The 14,851-nt window shown below is 43.3% G+C and overlaps 1 protein-coding gene across 1 annotated transcript; it reads right to left on the reverse strand.

Moving 5' to 3' along the window:
- Positions 1-1,989: 1,989 nt before the first annotated feature.
- On the reverse strand, positions 1,990-13,331 carry LOC137496876 (UPF0757 protein YmgG-like). Its single transcript, XM_068229314.1, has 2 exons — positions 13,141-13,331; positions 1,990-2,632 (listed from the first exon to the last, which is right to left on the reverse strand). The coding sequence occupies exons 1-2, from the start codon at positions 13,190-13,192 to the stop codon at positions 2,181-2,183; spliced, it is 504 nt and encodes a 167-aa protein (XP_068085415.1). The 5' UTR covers positions 13,193-13,331; the 3' UTR covers positions 1,990-2,180.
- Positions 13,332-14,851: the final 1,520 nt, after the last annotated feature.

Below are 14,851 nucleotides of genomic sequence, written 5' to 3' on the forward strand. Positions count from 1 at the left end.
TAATGCAGTGAAAGTAACATAAGATCTAGGGGTTCTGATGGGCCATACCCGTAGCAACCGTGTACAGGCTACAGCATACTTGTTAGTAATCTAACCCATTACTGTCTAAAAATCCATGCATTTAGAGTGAAAGCATTGAAGTCACAACCCAAGCTGATTGAATTTCACCGTAACTTAAAGACATTGTTGCGCATTACCTCAGTTGCTTAGAGCGTCGTGCTAATAAAGCGAAGGTCGTGGGTAAAATCCCCCCATGGGCCAATTACTTTTTAACACTCGACTAGAAAAAGCCCTGTTACATAAATAGGACAGATCATCAGCATAGGTTAAACTAAACGGTAGATCGCAGAAAACTATGCTAAATATCGCTTGCGAATCGAGGAATTGGTAATTGGAATGCATCACCTGCACCTGTCTTAGAGCCTTTTCCCAAAATATCTAAGATGCTTCAAGAATAGACTGTAGCATTCTGTAAATTTCTACGTAATGGTGTCATGTTTTAATGCACTGTAAATTGTAGTATTGAGGCATCTGAATTGTTTTTAAAATTTGTGTGAAACTGTATACTTACTCATTGATCAGCTTAAAGCTAGTCATTACCGAGCTCGATAGCTGCAGTCGCTTAAGTGCGGCCAGTATCCAGTATTCGGGAGATCGCGGGTTCGAACCCCACTGTCGGTAGCCCTGAAGATGGTTTTCCGTGCTTTCCCATTTTCACCCCAGGCAAATGCTGGGGCTGTACCTTACTTAAGGCCACGGCTGCTTCCTTCCCACTCCTAGCCCCTTCCTGCCCCATCGTCGCCATAAAACCTATCTGTGTCGGTGCGACATAAAGCAAAAAAAAAAAAAAAAAAGTAATTCATTCCTTTTCTCCGCAAACCGCACCTGCAAATCCCTACAGGAGCATGCCAAGTAGGAATACAGGAAATGTAAATGAACACAGAATAGTTATTTAATATACTCAGTCACAAGTACACTAGTTATAAGTTTTAAAACTTGTAAATACATAGGCTCAGTCCCCGCAAGGAAAAGAAGACATTTAATACATTTAGAAGACATTCCCTGATAATTATATAAAATACATACCCCCCCCCCCCCAATGCCACAACGGCCACGAAGAACCTTGGCCTCCCAAGCGACCGCTGCCCAGCCCGAAGGTCTGTACATTACGAGGTGTCGTGTGGTCAGCACGGGGAATCCTCTCGGCCGTTATTCTTGGCTTTCTAGATCAGAGTCGATACTGACCGTCAGTTGGCTCCGCAATTCTAATCACGTAGGCTGAGTCGACCTCGATCCAGCCCTCAGACCCAGATACACATCTCTGACCTGGCCGGAAATCGAACCCGGGGCCACCGGGTGACAGGCGGACGCGTTGCCCTCTACACCGCGGGGCCGGTCAAATACATGCATTACTTAAATTAAATATTAATTCTTAAAATAATGTGTATATACTGGTCCACTCTTTTTTTCTTTTTAAGTTGCTTTATGTCGCACCGACACAGATAGGTCTTACGGCGACGTTGGGATAGGAAAGGGCTAGGAGTGGGAAGGAAGTAGCTGTGGCTTTATTGAGGGTACAGCCCCAGCATTTGCCTGGTGTGAAAATGGGAAACTACGGAATCCACAACTTAGACTGAACTCTAAAACTGAGTGCTGAATTTAGTCATACAAAAATTACAGAACACGTTTCAACCCTTAGTCGGACATCTTCTGCTAGTTTTAAACAATTGAAAAGACATCTTGAAAGCTACACATATTTTTTTTAAACTGTACAAGAATGTGACCCGTTGTACGAGAAGGGACCTAAATTCTGGTTTTTCATTTTTGAGATTTATTTATTTATTTATTCACGAAGCACAAGATACAGCTACACTGAGCCAATATCACTTTGTTGTTTGTGGTTCTAAAATTGTAGTAAGATACTGAGCATTTTAAAACAGGGTTCATGCTTTTAGGTGCAATACTTCAGAATATATTAATTATTGACCGTTCCTATTAAGAAAACTGTATTTTGAGAGAAAAAAAAAGCAATTGCAGCTTTCGCTAATTTTCTTACTAATTGTACAAAGTTTTCATGACATTGAGTGGTGAAGACTCATAGCTCGCGCATCAAGTCAAAACACAGAAATGCAATTTTTACACATCAGACACTTTTACTAAATTTAAAGCGCAGGCAGATTTTATCCACAGCGAGGTCCGGGACAGTGGCCGTGGAACCGGGCCCCGGATGCATTGACCGCTACTCTCTGCCCCGTCTCAGCTCCCTGGACACCTCCATGTACCGCTCCTCTGACTCCTCCGAAGAAGATCGCCGGCAGGTTACCCTCAACCAGTCCATCGATCACTCCTCCTGCTCCTCCAGCCAACACTCCCATCGTCCCTCCAGCAACACCTCCAACAGCTGAGGATGCAAACCGCTGTCCTGGTTCACCCGCCACGATACCGCCGACCACTCCAGCGACACCGCCCAGCACCCCGCCGACCGCAGCGCCGCTACCACTAGCGGCGGCCTCTGCAAGTCCTCTTCCAGATCGTCCTTCTGCAGCAGTCGTGGAGTTTCTTCCTGTCCTCAGACTGTCTTCGACAGAATTCGTGTCCGGTAGTTCATTCTCCACGTTCTTCACAGGAAGCGCTAAAAGGGAACAAAGCAAACATAATCACTTCATTTTTCAAATCCCCGAATGCAGTAGCTTCTAGAGTTCTCAAATGAAAACAATTGTTGTTTAGGCAACATCCACGGAAAGTGATAGTGAAATGTTTTCCCGCATCTCTCGGCCAGATAAAGGGCAGAACCCTCTAGGTGGCCCGCCCCACCCCTTCAGTTTGGGAAATGAAAACTGCTCGTATATGTATGTCAGGTGCTTAAGAGTAACGTAAACTTATCACTTTAGTGGTTGTTGCGGCAATATTTTATTTCATACTGTGGTGAATTTACAGGATGGCCGTTAACATTTGACGAGACAATACTTCACGGAATATTAGAGGTAGAGAGAGGTAATAATTGACACACATGATTGGCATGGCAAGGGTTTGTTTTGACACCGAAATAAAGTACACAAAATGACCAACAGATGGCGCTGGACAGCAACACGTCAGTGATGTGGTGGTAGTGGTGATTATTGTTTTAAGAAGGAGAACAACTAGGCAACCATGCTCTATATAACTCTAATCATAGAGAAAAAATGGAAGGGATCCGATACTTCGAAAAATGAAGATACCGGCCAAAGAAAGACAAGGGCCACGAAGGGCATGAAAATGAAAAGCTCGCTAGGGCTCGATTACTCTAATACCGTCGGGGTCGGAAAAAACAAGAATTGACCAAGGAAGGTCGGATAGGATAGATGAAAGTTAGGAGCCTCGCACAAGTCTTTCTTTCTTTATTCGAATCAGAAGTACAATAGAATAATACGACATTTAAAAGAAACAAACTATATACACAAATATATACAAGTAAAAGGTCTACAACAATATATGTCATACAGATTCGGCCCAAAATTTGTCTACTTCAAGGGCATTTGGATTAGCCAGCATCAAGTCTTCCATTGTGCAGTTTGATGGACACAAGGGACAACATAGCAGGTGTTCAGTTGTCTGAAGTTCACCACAGTCACAAAAGACCGTATCGATGGGGAAGTTCCATTTCTGTAGAGTCGCTCTGGTTTTACCCACTCCAGATCTAAGTCTGTTTAAGGACCTCCATGTCAACCAGTCCTCGGTGTGACCGGGAGGCAACACTTCCCGTGGTTCTATCCAGGTAAGGGGAAGCAATGCTAGGACTCAAGCTAATGGCCCCGTGGTCACCAACCTATCGAAAGTTCAGATCCACTGGGGCCCCTTTTAGTCGCCTCTTACAACAGGCAGGGGATACCGTGGGTGTTATTCTACCGCCCGACCCAAGGTGGATGTGTACGTATGTGTGTGTATGGAGTTGTGTCGTGAAATATATCAACATTTTGAAGCTGTCAACTGTCCACTAAGGTACCACAGTGGTCAACGTGGTCTTCTGGTCCTGGATGAATGAAGGTAATACGGACTTTATGATATACTGTGATATTAATCTGTAGGAAATGGATTAACCTGTATTTTTGAGTGGATGGGTGCGAAACCACGGTGCTCCAATCAGACGCAGAAACAATTCAACAAGGTTAAGTTTGGTGTTCGCTGATTCATAATCTCTTTGACTATTCGTGTTTATGTTGCTGTGAAACGGAGTTCAACCAATCAGAGCCGATTTGTAACACAAGAGTGGGGAAAGTAATTGCAGCAGGGACGTCTCGTCTTTAAGGATCACACGAGCGCGTGAACACCCTGACGATCCCGAACATTTGTAGTTTACACGATATTATATGTTGAGAACAAGATGTTGTGAACTACAAAGTTGAGCGTATTGCATTGCTTGAAGGGTATGGCAAACAGGAGCACAATTCCTGTGTGATCACGGTCCGCTGATCCGCTTCCAGTGCTTTCTCTCAAATCCCAAAGAAGGCAGCATATGTCGCGTAGTTCGTGACTGCTACAACGGTGTTTGTTAATTGACCAACCACGTGGGCGCGTGTGTGTGACAGAGAGAAATATAATGACGTAGGGAGACGGTGAAACCCGATGTCGGCATATAACACCAAGCGGTCTGCTCAAGGCTTCACATCGCCATCCGACGGACGAATCACCATCGATATTATCGTATGCCCTCACTCCATCTGAACACTGGGGAGAGGTTTTGGAATTGAACTCAGGCTTTTGCCATGGGATCTAGTGATTAGAAATTCTATGCCACCACCTCCTACCGGCCAACATTCTGATGGTGAACACTTTCTCCACCAGCTGGACTCGAACCGGCTAACCACGGTGTCAGATAATATAGACTTCATGCCTTTGATTGATTAATTGATTGATTGATTGATTGATTGATTGATTGATTGATTGATTGAAGATCTGCAGAGGAAATGAATCTGGCAACAGAGCAATTCGTGGCCATTGCCACGTTGATTCATTAAGGGTGGTATCGAACAAAGTATCAAAAGTGGCAGTGAATCAGTAAACAGCTGATCGTGTTCTGTGATAGCCGAATAAGTTTGAGCATTAACAGTTCAAGATTTGGAGTAATTTTGCTGATAGAAATAAAATTCTTTGTACAAAACCGGTATAAGATTGAAGTTATCTTCTTATTATTATTATTATTCTCAATCTGTTTACCCTCCAGGGTCGGTTTTTCCCTCGGACTCAGCGAGGGATCCCACCTCTACCGCCTCAAGGGCAGTGTCCTGGAGCTTCAGACTTTGGGTCGGGGATACAACTGGGGAGAATGACCAGTAACTCGCCCAGGCGCCCTCACCTGCTATGCTGAACAGGGGCATTGTGGAGGGATGGGACAGGCAAGGAAGAGGGAAGGAAGCGGCCGTGGCCTTAAGTTAGGTACCATCCCGGCATTCGCCTGGAGGAGAAGTGGGAAACCACGGAAAACCACTTCTAGGACGGCTGAGGTGGGAATCGAACCCACCTCTACTCAGTTGACCTCCCGATGCTGAGTGAACCCCGTTCCAGCCCTCGTACCACTTTTCAAATTTCGTGGCAGAGCCGGGAATCGAACCCGGACCTCTGGGGGTGGCAGCTAATCACGCTAACCACTACACCACAGAGGCGGATAGATTGAAGTTATATGTGGGAAAATTAAATATTACGTCATTCAAATCGCACCTTCTACATGAACTTCAATTTATTATCATTGAGAAGTTGAATCAAATGTGTTTCATGAAAGAATAGTAGCCTTGAGAATCAGTGCTTGATCAGCATGAACTTGCTGCTCAAATTTGTTGGAAGATTGATCCTCGGTCACACACCGACTGCTGTTTCCGCAACTCAAATAGGTAGGTAAGGGTTATTCTGCCCGAAGGCAGGTCCGAACCTCCGCAGAGGTGTTTACGTGCGGTAGGGTGGCCAGTTCCTTTCCGCTCCTCCATTCCCTTACACCCCACCAACAGCGCGTGGCAACCCATCCAACTCCTGACCAAGCCCAATGTCGCTTAACTTCGGAGATCTCACGGGGTCCGGTGTTTCAACACGGCTACGGCCGTTGGCATAACTCAAATAGAATGACTGCCAATTAAACTTCGATGAAATTTTCATTGACTTCCGTGTAGCCGGACATAAGACTCCCTTTCAGTTGTGTTCAGTGTATTGATTTGGTGGTGGTGGTGATTATCTATCTATATATTAAAAGTGTTTACAAAAACCAGCTTTGACAAATCCCTCCGTCCGTTCTACTAGACCAGTTAGCTTCATTTCTCTTTTATTCTCTTGGGAATCATGATATATTGATAGGTCTCTGAGTTCAGCCAAATTTGAGTAATCATAAAATCAAATCATTAAATGATCGCTCCAATAATTGCAGGCGAAGGCTTACCCTAACCCGCAATACATTCTGTACTTAGCAGGTTGCTAAGAGACTAACACTTCCATTAATATTCTGATATATGCATATGTCATTGCATGCAGCCATCTTTGGTTACTACCTGTCAGTCAAGCCAGAGAGTATACACTTCCTCTGATCACGGAAGAGTACCATTCCCTGCTCGATATTCTTTGATCCTCTAACCTTTCCCAGCAACAGATGGAAGAGTGTTCTTAATAACTTACATGCTGTTAAGAGAAAAAAAAAAAATCTACGTGCAAACAGATTCCATCATGACATATGCCTTAGACATTATCTGGGAACACGTATCGAAGTATAACCTAGCTGCACTAGAATGAGAGAAGGCCATGCATCTTAAAGAATGCTCTCTGCCTTGCAAAAATAGTTGCTTCGAGTCTCGAGACTAACCTATGAGCTCACAAAACAACCGTTCTATATAGAAAAACTGCAATTAAAAATACCACTGCCTTCTACGACACAGTAGCAAGCTTTACATCAAGAACTTTAGGATTTTAAAAAAGCGAATATATGGATAGGTTTTTACCAAACAGACGATATGATGTCGTCAGAATGGATGAACTCTTACCACGAACTGTGGCATACAGTAACGCGCTTGTTATCAAATGTTCATCAAACCATTGAAAAGCACTATGACTACGACAGAAAATGAAGACGAGTTATCTGACCTATTCATGACGAATGCTGCACGGGTCCTCTTGTTCTTTGTTATTTTATTTTTCAATCTGTTTTACGTCGCACCGATACAGATAGATCTTATGGCGACTTGGGGATAGGAAAGGGCTACGGGTAGGAAGGAAGCGGCCGTGACCGTAATTAAGCTACATTCCCAGGATTTACCTGGCGTGAAAATGGAAAACCACAGAAAACCATCTTCAGGGCTACCGACAGTGGGTTCGAACCCCCACTATCTTCCGGATGCAAGCTCACAGCTGGTGGTGGTGATTATTGTTTTAAGAGGAAGTACAACTGGGCAACATTAATAACATTAATCATAGAGGAAAAAATGGAACAAGGTATCAGCCAAAGGAAGACAAGGACCAGGAAGGGCGGGAAAGACTCCATACGTCACACCGTCGAGGTCGGAAGAAAACAAGCCTTGACCAAGGGAGGTCGTATAGGGTAGATGAAAGTGAGGAGCCTGGCACAAGTAAGTGGAAGCAATGCCAAGACTCAGCTGTGGTCCCCGTGGTTGCCAACCCAAGCTCCCAAGTTAAGAGCCCCTGGCGCCCCTTTTAGTCGCTCCTTACGACAGACAGAGCATCCCCCATGGCACTACAGCCCTTGAGCGCCTTGGCCTACCAAGCGACCGCTGCTCAGCCCGAAGACCTGTAGATTACGAGGTGTCGTGTGATCAGCACGACGAATCCTCTCGGCCGTTACTCTTGGCTTTCTAGACCGGGGCCGCTATGTCACCGTCAGATAGCTCCTCAATTCTAATCACGTAGGCTAAGTGGACCTCGAACCAGCCCTCAGGTCTAGGTAAAAATCCTTGGCCTGGCCGGGAATCGAACCCAGGGCCTGCGTATAAGAGGCAGGCACGCTACCCCTACACCACGGGGCCACTGTTATTCTACCGTCCCCACCCACAGGGGGATCAGTGTATTGAAGATTGCCTGCGAACTTGAAGCGCTTTCCTTATCGGATAAATAAGAAATTTAGCCAAAGCACCGTGGAAACACTACCAGAAGCAGCTTGCTAATTGGTTAGGAATCCCATCGTCTACGTGAATAGAAGATCGTGATTCAATCACCGCAGTTCGCGACGTCAGGGTGATCTATAATATGGTGTACTGTATTTCAGTTAAATGATGCATAATTTATTATGAGAAACACTTAATATGCTGCGAAACTTTTAGTTACACTTCGTTTTACGGTGGCAAGGGGCAAGGACGCAGCTTATACTGCCAACTGAATCGATAGTATGACCGATATGAATTTTCTAGAGCTTTATTGTTTAAATCCCGCTATTTATGTTCAGATCCTTAACAGCTCCACCATTAGCTGTCATAGATGGCCTTGGCATCACTGCGGAGGCCTACTAGGGAACTGAGGAGTGAGGTAGTTTCCCGTTGCGTTCCTCACTGAGCCAGAAATTGGTATAGCATATGTCTGCCAAGCCCACTGAAATGCATACACCAACCGACCCTATGAGCAACATTTTCACACCAATCATAGCAGGGACTGACTGCATAAGGAATGGCATTACTAGCATCGCTCATACCTCCGTCACTTTCATAATGTCAAAGCCAAGGATAAGACTGAGACAGATCAATGAAAGTAACTAAATTACCCTAGCTCATGCCAGAAGACTAGTGCACTACCTCGCCAGCAAAGGCATACTTTACATTTAGTATCCGTAATCATATCAATCTAAATGAAATAAACTGGCCTACTTTTTCTTTTAGCACGGATGTGTGGAGATTCGCAAGGGCAGAAAATGGTTTAATCCTCTTAATCGTGGAAACAGAATTTGTCGTATATGTGGCGGCTCTTTCAGTTTACTTGCTGAGGGACAAGAGCTACTGACTTTTTTCTATATCACAGCAAACTGCTACTTTAGCTATTATTTTCCTGCCATCAATATGTATAGACCATGATGTTCCCCATTAGGAGTTCTAAGGTCTTCCTCTGATGTACAGTACTTGGATTTTCCTCAGCTATTCTTTGCTTTGCTGTATAAATGGAATATATCAATAACAATTGGCTGCGCGGAAGGCGAAAGATAAGTCCAATCACTGCCTTCGTGATGTACAGGCCGTACTGTAGCTCCGATGACGTCACGCAAAGAGGTGAACAGTTTCCTCCCTCCGACCCGCTCAGTGCAAGCACATGATACGACTGTGCCTTATAGTTGAGAAATATTCCTAATGTTGTATTAATATAACAGGTGCGATCATTAACGCCTATAATCGTTTCATATCTCGTAAGTTAGGTCCAGGTCATTTTTAGGAGAAGTAGGCTTCAAATGTGAACAAAGTGGTCAATGCATAACGACCGACTTACTCCACCATAACAGTTCATAATTATTGTGCATTAATGAAAATACAGTGCAGCTTTTGTGGGTTTCTTTCCTTGGAACTCCTGGCACTATGCTTCAACAAACTGCATAGCTTGTTACACCTAAATATTGTCTACTAGCAATAGTTTAATTTGAATTGTTTAAAGTGTATGTATAATAATGCCAAAATAATGTAATAGAAGGTTGGGTTTTATGAACTGCATTTAGTTCTACAGTTTAGACTGAGTTTTACTTTTACTTCGTACGTTCTCAACATTACCTAATCCAAGAAATAACATAAATGTAGGTTCACTTGGTTACTAATCATCTGGGTTACTTTTAGACTTGTTTTGTATCAACAATAAAACGAACTGCTGTAAATCTATACCTATAAAAAGAAGAAAGTCAAAAGTAGAACTCGCCATCAGCTGGAAAAAAATGAGTGAAACTCGAAATAGTTACATTTTCGGTCGGGGTTTTCGTCTTCTATATATGTCTTCTGGTCTCTTTCGAGGGAAATGAAAAACAATCAATTGTATAGTTGGATTTTCGTCGTGGTGCACACAACTTATTGACAGTGAGACAATTTATTTAAAATCGCAACACATTACATTTCCACAAAAACGTGCTATACAATAACAATTCAAGAGTCCGGCTCCATGGCTAAATGGTTAGCGTGCTGGCCTTTAGTCACAGGGGTCCCGGGTTCGATTCCTGGCAGGGTCGGGAATTGCAATCATCATTGGTTAATTTCGCTGGCACGGGGGCTGGGTGTATGCGTCGCCTTCATCATTATTTCTTCCTCATCACAACGCGCAGGTCGCCTACGGGAGTCAAATCTAAAGACCTGCATCTACCGAGCCGAATTTGTCCTCGGACACTCCCGGCACTAAAAGCCATACGCCATTTCATTTTTTCAGAGTAAAAACAATTGGACAAAAACATAAACAAACTATCACTTGGCAACCGCAACTAAATAACTAAGTACACTCCAAATTTCGCAATTACACCGCCAGATAATAATAATAAAGAAGAAGAAGAATATTTGTCAAGAACAATTCCAGAGACTTTTATCAGACCTTCAAGAGCAAACTCAAAGGATACCAAGCGCCAAGTTTGAGTTTCAGAAACGAACAGTGTAAATTCGGACTGAACAACCAAGAAAACTGTGAGATATTAACCAGATACTTCCACACTCTCTTGAATTGTCCTTCCCCAACCTCCAAACTAGAATTTCTAGACATACCAGAGAACTCAGAAGATGACGAACCACCAACAAAGGAAGAAGTCAAGGAAGCCCTTGAAAACCTCAAAAACAATAGGCAAGTGGAGAGGACTCGATAACGGCAGAAACGTTGAAATGGACAGAACCGGAAATCTTAGATGATCTTCACCAAATCATCAAGGAAATCTGGGAGAAGGAGACAATCCCAGAAGAATAGAAAACAGCACTTATCCATCCGCTACATAAGAAATGGGACAAACAGGATGTCAACAACTATAGGGGTGTGTCCCTCCTCCCGATCGCCTATAAAATCCTCTCGAAACTGCTTCTTAATATAATGGAGGCGAATCTGGACCAACAACTAGGGGAATACCAAGCAGGGTTTAGGAAAGGCCGCTCCTGTATCAAGCAAATATTCAACCTGAAGTCAATATTCCGCCACAGAATGTTGAGTGGTAAGAAAATTGTGGTGTCGTTTATAGACTTCGGTGGACAGAGAAACTTTGGATAAGATCATTAGGGAATTTGGAGTCAAAATCAAACTGGCAAATAAAATCAAAGAGACCCTAACAGACACAACCTCCAAGGTAAAATTCTTCGGGCATCTGTCACAATCATTTGAAATCAAGACAGGCGTGAGGCAAGGGGATGGACTTTCTCCGCTGCTATTCAACTGTGTCCTAGAAAAGGTAGTGAGAATATGGAACTCAGAATTTGAACATCAAGGGATAATCCCGATCTGTCTAGGGAGAAAATCAGGAGGGATTAAAGTCAACTGCTTGGCTTTTGCTGACGACTTTGCTATACTATCAGAAAGACCAGAGGTCGCAACCATCCAGATTAACCTCTTGGAAAGAATCGCCTGCCAAACAAGACTGAGGATCTCAGCAGAAAAGACCAAATTCATAACGAACATCAAAGATGGACCAAAATTTCTGGTAACAGACATAGGACGGATAGAAAGGGTCAAGAAGTTCAAGTACCTTGGTGAGACGATACAGGAGAATGGACTAGAGAAAGCTGCAGTGGAAGATCGGATCTCAAAAATGGAGAGAGCATATGGCTTGACAAAAAACGTCTACAATAAGAATTCCAAATTAAAACATTACAACACCGTGGTCAAAATAGAATGCCTGTATGCCAGTGAATGCCTGTCCATGAACTACAAGCTGGAGAAGCTAGAGGTCCTGGAAAGAAGAATCCTCAGAAAAATTATGGGAGCTGTCCAAACTGAACGCGGATGGAAACTTCGGAGCAACAAAGAAGTTTACCAGAAGGTGGAAAGAATCTTAGAGACCATGAAGAAAAAAAAAATACCACTACAGCATGGATTAAGGAAACGAAGAAGGATATGGAAAGGTTAAATATCTCGGAAGATCAGTGTTAGAAAGGAATACATTTAGGAACACAGTAAAGAATTTGGAAGGTGTTCAAGCCGCAGGAAGAACTAGAAAGACCGGAAGAGCCTGAACAGATTAACAACGGAAGCAGGACAGCCAACGCATGAAGGAGTATTGGACACCGAGAAAAAATCCACACGAAGGGAAAGAAATGAAGTTGTGGCGTGTTCCTTAATGGTCCATTCGCTTGTAAAAAAAAATAATAATAATAATAAGAAGAAGAAAAATAATTATTCTAATAATTAATGGATTTTCCTCAGCCATTGTAATAGGTTGCAAAAATTCAGATTTCACCCGTATTTCTTTGCTTTGCTGTATACATGTAATATATCAATAGCAATTATTAATAAAAATTAATTATTTTTATTGTTATTTCCTTCTTTTTTAAACAGTTTACCCTCCAAGATTGGTTTTCCCCTCGTTCTCAGCGACGGATCCCACCTCTACCGCCTCAAGGAAGTGTCCTGGAGAGTGAGACTTTGGGTCAGGGATACAACTAGGGAGGAGGATCAGCGCCTCACCCAGGCTGCCTCACCTGCTATGCTGAAGAGGGGCCTTGTTGGGTGGGGGTGGGGGGGGTATTGGAAGGGATAGACAAGGAAGAGGGTAGGAAGTGGCCGTGGCCTTAAGTTAGGTACCATCCCACCATTTTCTGGAGGAGAAGTGGGCAACCACGGAAAACTACTTCGAGGATGGCTGAGGAGGGAATTGAACCCCCCTCCCTCTACTTAGTTGACCTCCCGAGGCTGAGTGGACCCCGTTCCAGCCCTCGTATTTTTTATAAATTTCGTGCCAGAGCCGGGAATCGAAACTAGGCCTCCGAGGATGGCAGCTAATCACACTAACCACTCCATCACAGAGGCGGACATTATTATTACTATTATTATTATTATTATTATTATTATTATTATTATTATTATTATTATTATTATTATTATTATTATTATTACCGCCAGACGTCTCGATTCATTTTTGGCGTTACAGGTTGCCAGTCCGTATCTACCGATTCAGCACCAGAGAGCCGAAATGTCACTAAAAGTTTCGCGGATAGTAGGCTACAAATGGCAATTGTTCAAGGCTCGACTTACCGGTACAGAAGACGGCTAAGGCAGCTAGTACGAACAGTAGACTCTGGTCCATGTTGAATGTGGCTGACTTGGGCAGACCTCCCCATCTCTTATAGACGGTGGATTGCGCAAGCACTAACGACCCCGGTCATTAGTTCTACACGGGAGACGCTAAGAACTGGGATCACAGATCTCACAAACAGCCGGGCTGGAAGGAAATTCTGTTCAGAGCTTAATACGAAGTGCTTATTTAACATTACTCCAATTACAAGTGAGATATTTACTTACTACCAGAATTAAACAGTCCAATAATAACCTAACTCTGTCAACTCGCTTTAGATCAGTGGTTCTCAACATTTATGGGCCTGCGCCCCCTTTTCATCCGTGAATTATTTCACGCCCCCTAACGAATTATTGGTTTGCAATATCTCTATTTTTCTGTTAGGGTCAATATCTTTTAAAAACTATTGTATTGATTTTATTATTATTATTATTATTATTATTATTATTATTATTATTATTATTATTATTTCTAAAATGTTTTCATTCCTCCCCTGAAGGGGGAGGCGGGCCTCTTAGTCGGTGACGCATTCTCTCAGGCTGCGAGATTTGTTACGGTGAAGGAGATGCTCGGAGAAGGTGAGGGGGTGGACGGCCGTGGCATATATTGGAACTGTTCCGGCATTCGCCTTAGTGCAGGAGAATGGAAAACCACGGAAAAACATTCTCAAGACAGCCGACGGTTGGGGCCAGACGTGATGTCCAGCCCTGTCCCGTCTACCGAATGCAGAGGCGTACCGCTGTGGCCACTTGGGGGCCTAGACCCACTCTGCATCGACCGACCGTATTATTATTGCCGGCTCCGTGGTGTAAGGGTAGCGTGCCTGCCTCTTAATTATGAGTGCGTAACACATAATATTAACATTTTAAGTAGGCCTAATAATTATAAAGCACTCACTTTACAAAGAAAGTCATGAATAACACAAATACTAATACAACAAGAGACTAAAACAAATGACAGTAAACTTATTACGGAGGATAATAAGCAAATTATCACAAAATAATTTATTCTATTGTACCACCTATTCAATACAAGCCACGTGCTACGGGGGTGAAATTTACACAATACTATGCACACTTCTTAAGAACATGTTTCGCCCCTTGTTAAGGACATCATCAGCCTGTAAGTAACCTTAAAGTCAAAAATCAGAATCATTAACCAATCATACAAGGAATACACTGAAAATATGTTACACTTTAAAAACATCTTAAGTTGTATGTATGTTCAGTCTTCAGCCCTAAGGCTGGTTGGATCCTCAACAGCTCTGTCATCAGCTGTCATAGATGGCCTAGATATCACTGAAGAGGCGTACTAGGGAAATGAGGAGTGAGGTAGTTTCCCGTTGCTTTCCTCACCCAGCCAGAGTTGCTATTACATATCAGTCTGCCAAGCCCACTGAAATGCATGCACCAACCGACCCTATGAGCAACATTTTCATACCATTCATAGCAGGGACTGGCTGCATAAGGAAAGACATTACTAGCATCGCTCATACCTCAGTCACTTTCATATTGTCAAAGCCAAGGATAAGACAGAGACAGATCAATGAAAGTAACAAAATTGCTCTAGCCTATACCGGAAGACATAGTGCACTGTAAACACTAGGTCCTACCAGCAAAGGCATCATCTTAAGTTAACATGCTATAATTATAATATAGAAAAATGCCTGTT

Source organism: Anabrus simplex, chromosome 10 (genome assembly GCF_040414725.1).
Source record: "Anabrus simplex isolate iqAnaSimp1 chromosome 10, ASM4041472v1, whole genome shotgun sequence".
In the NCBI taxonomy this organism is placed as follows: domain Eukaryota; kingdom Metazoa; phylum Arthropoda; class Insecta; order Orthoptera; family Tettigoniidae; genus Anabrus; species Anabrus simplex.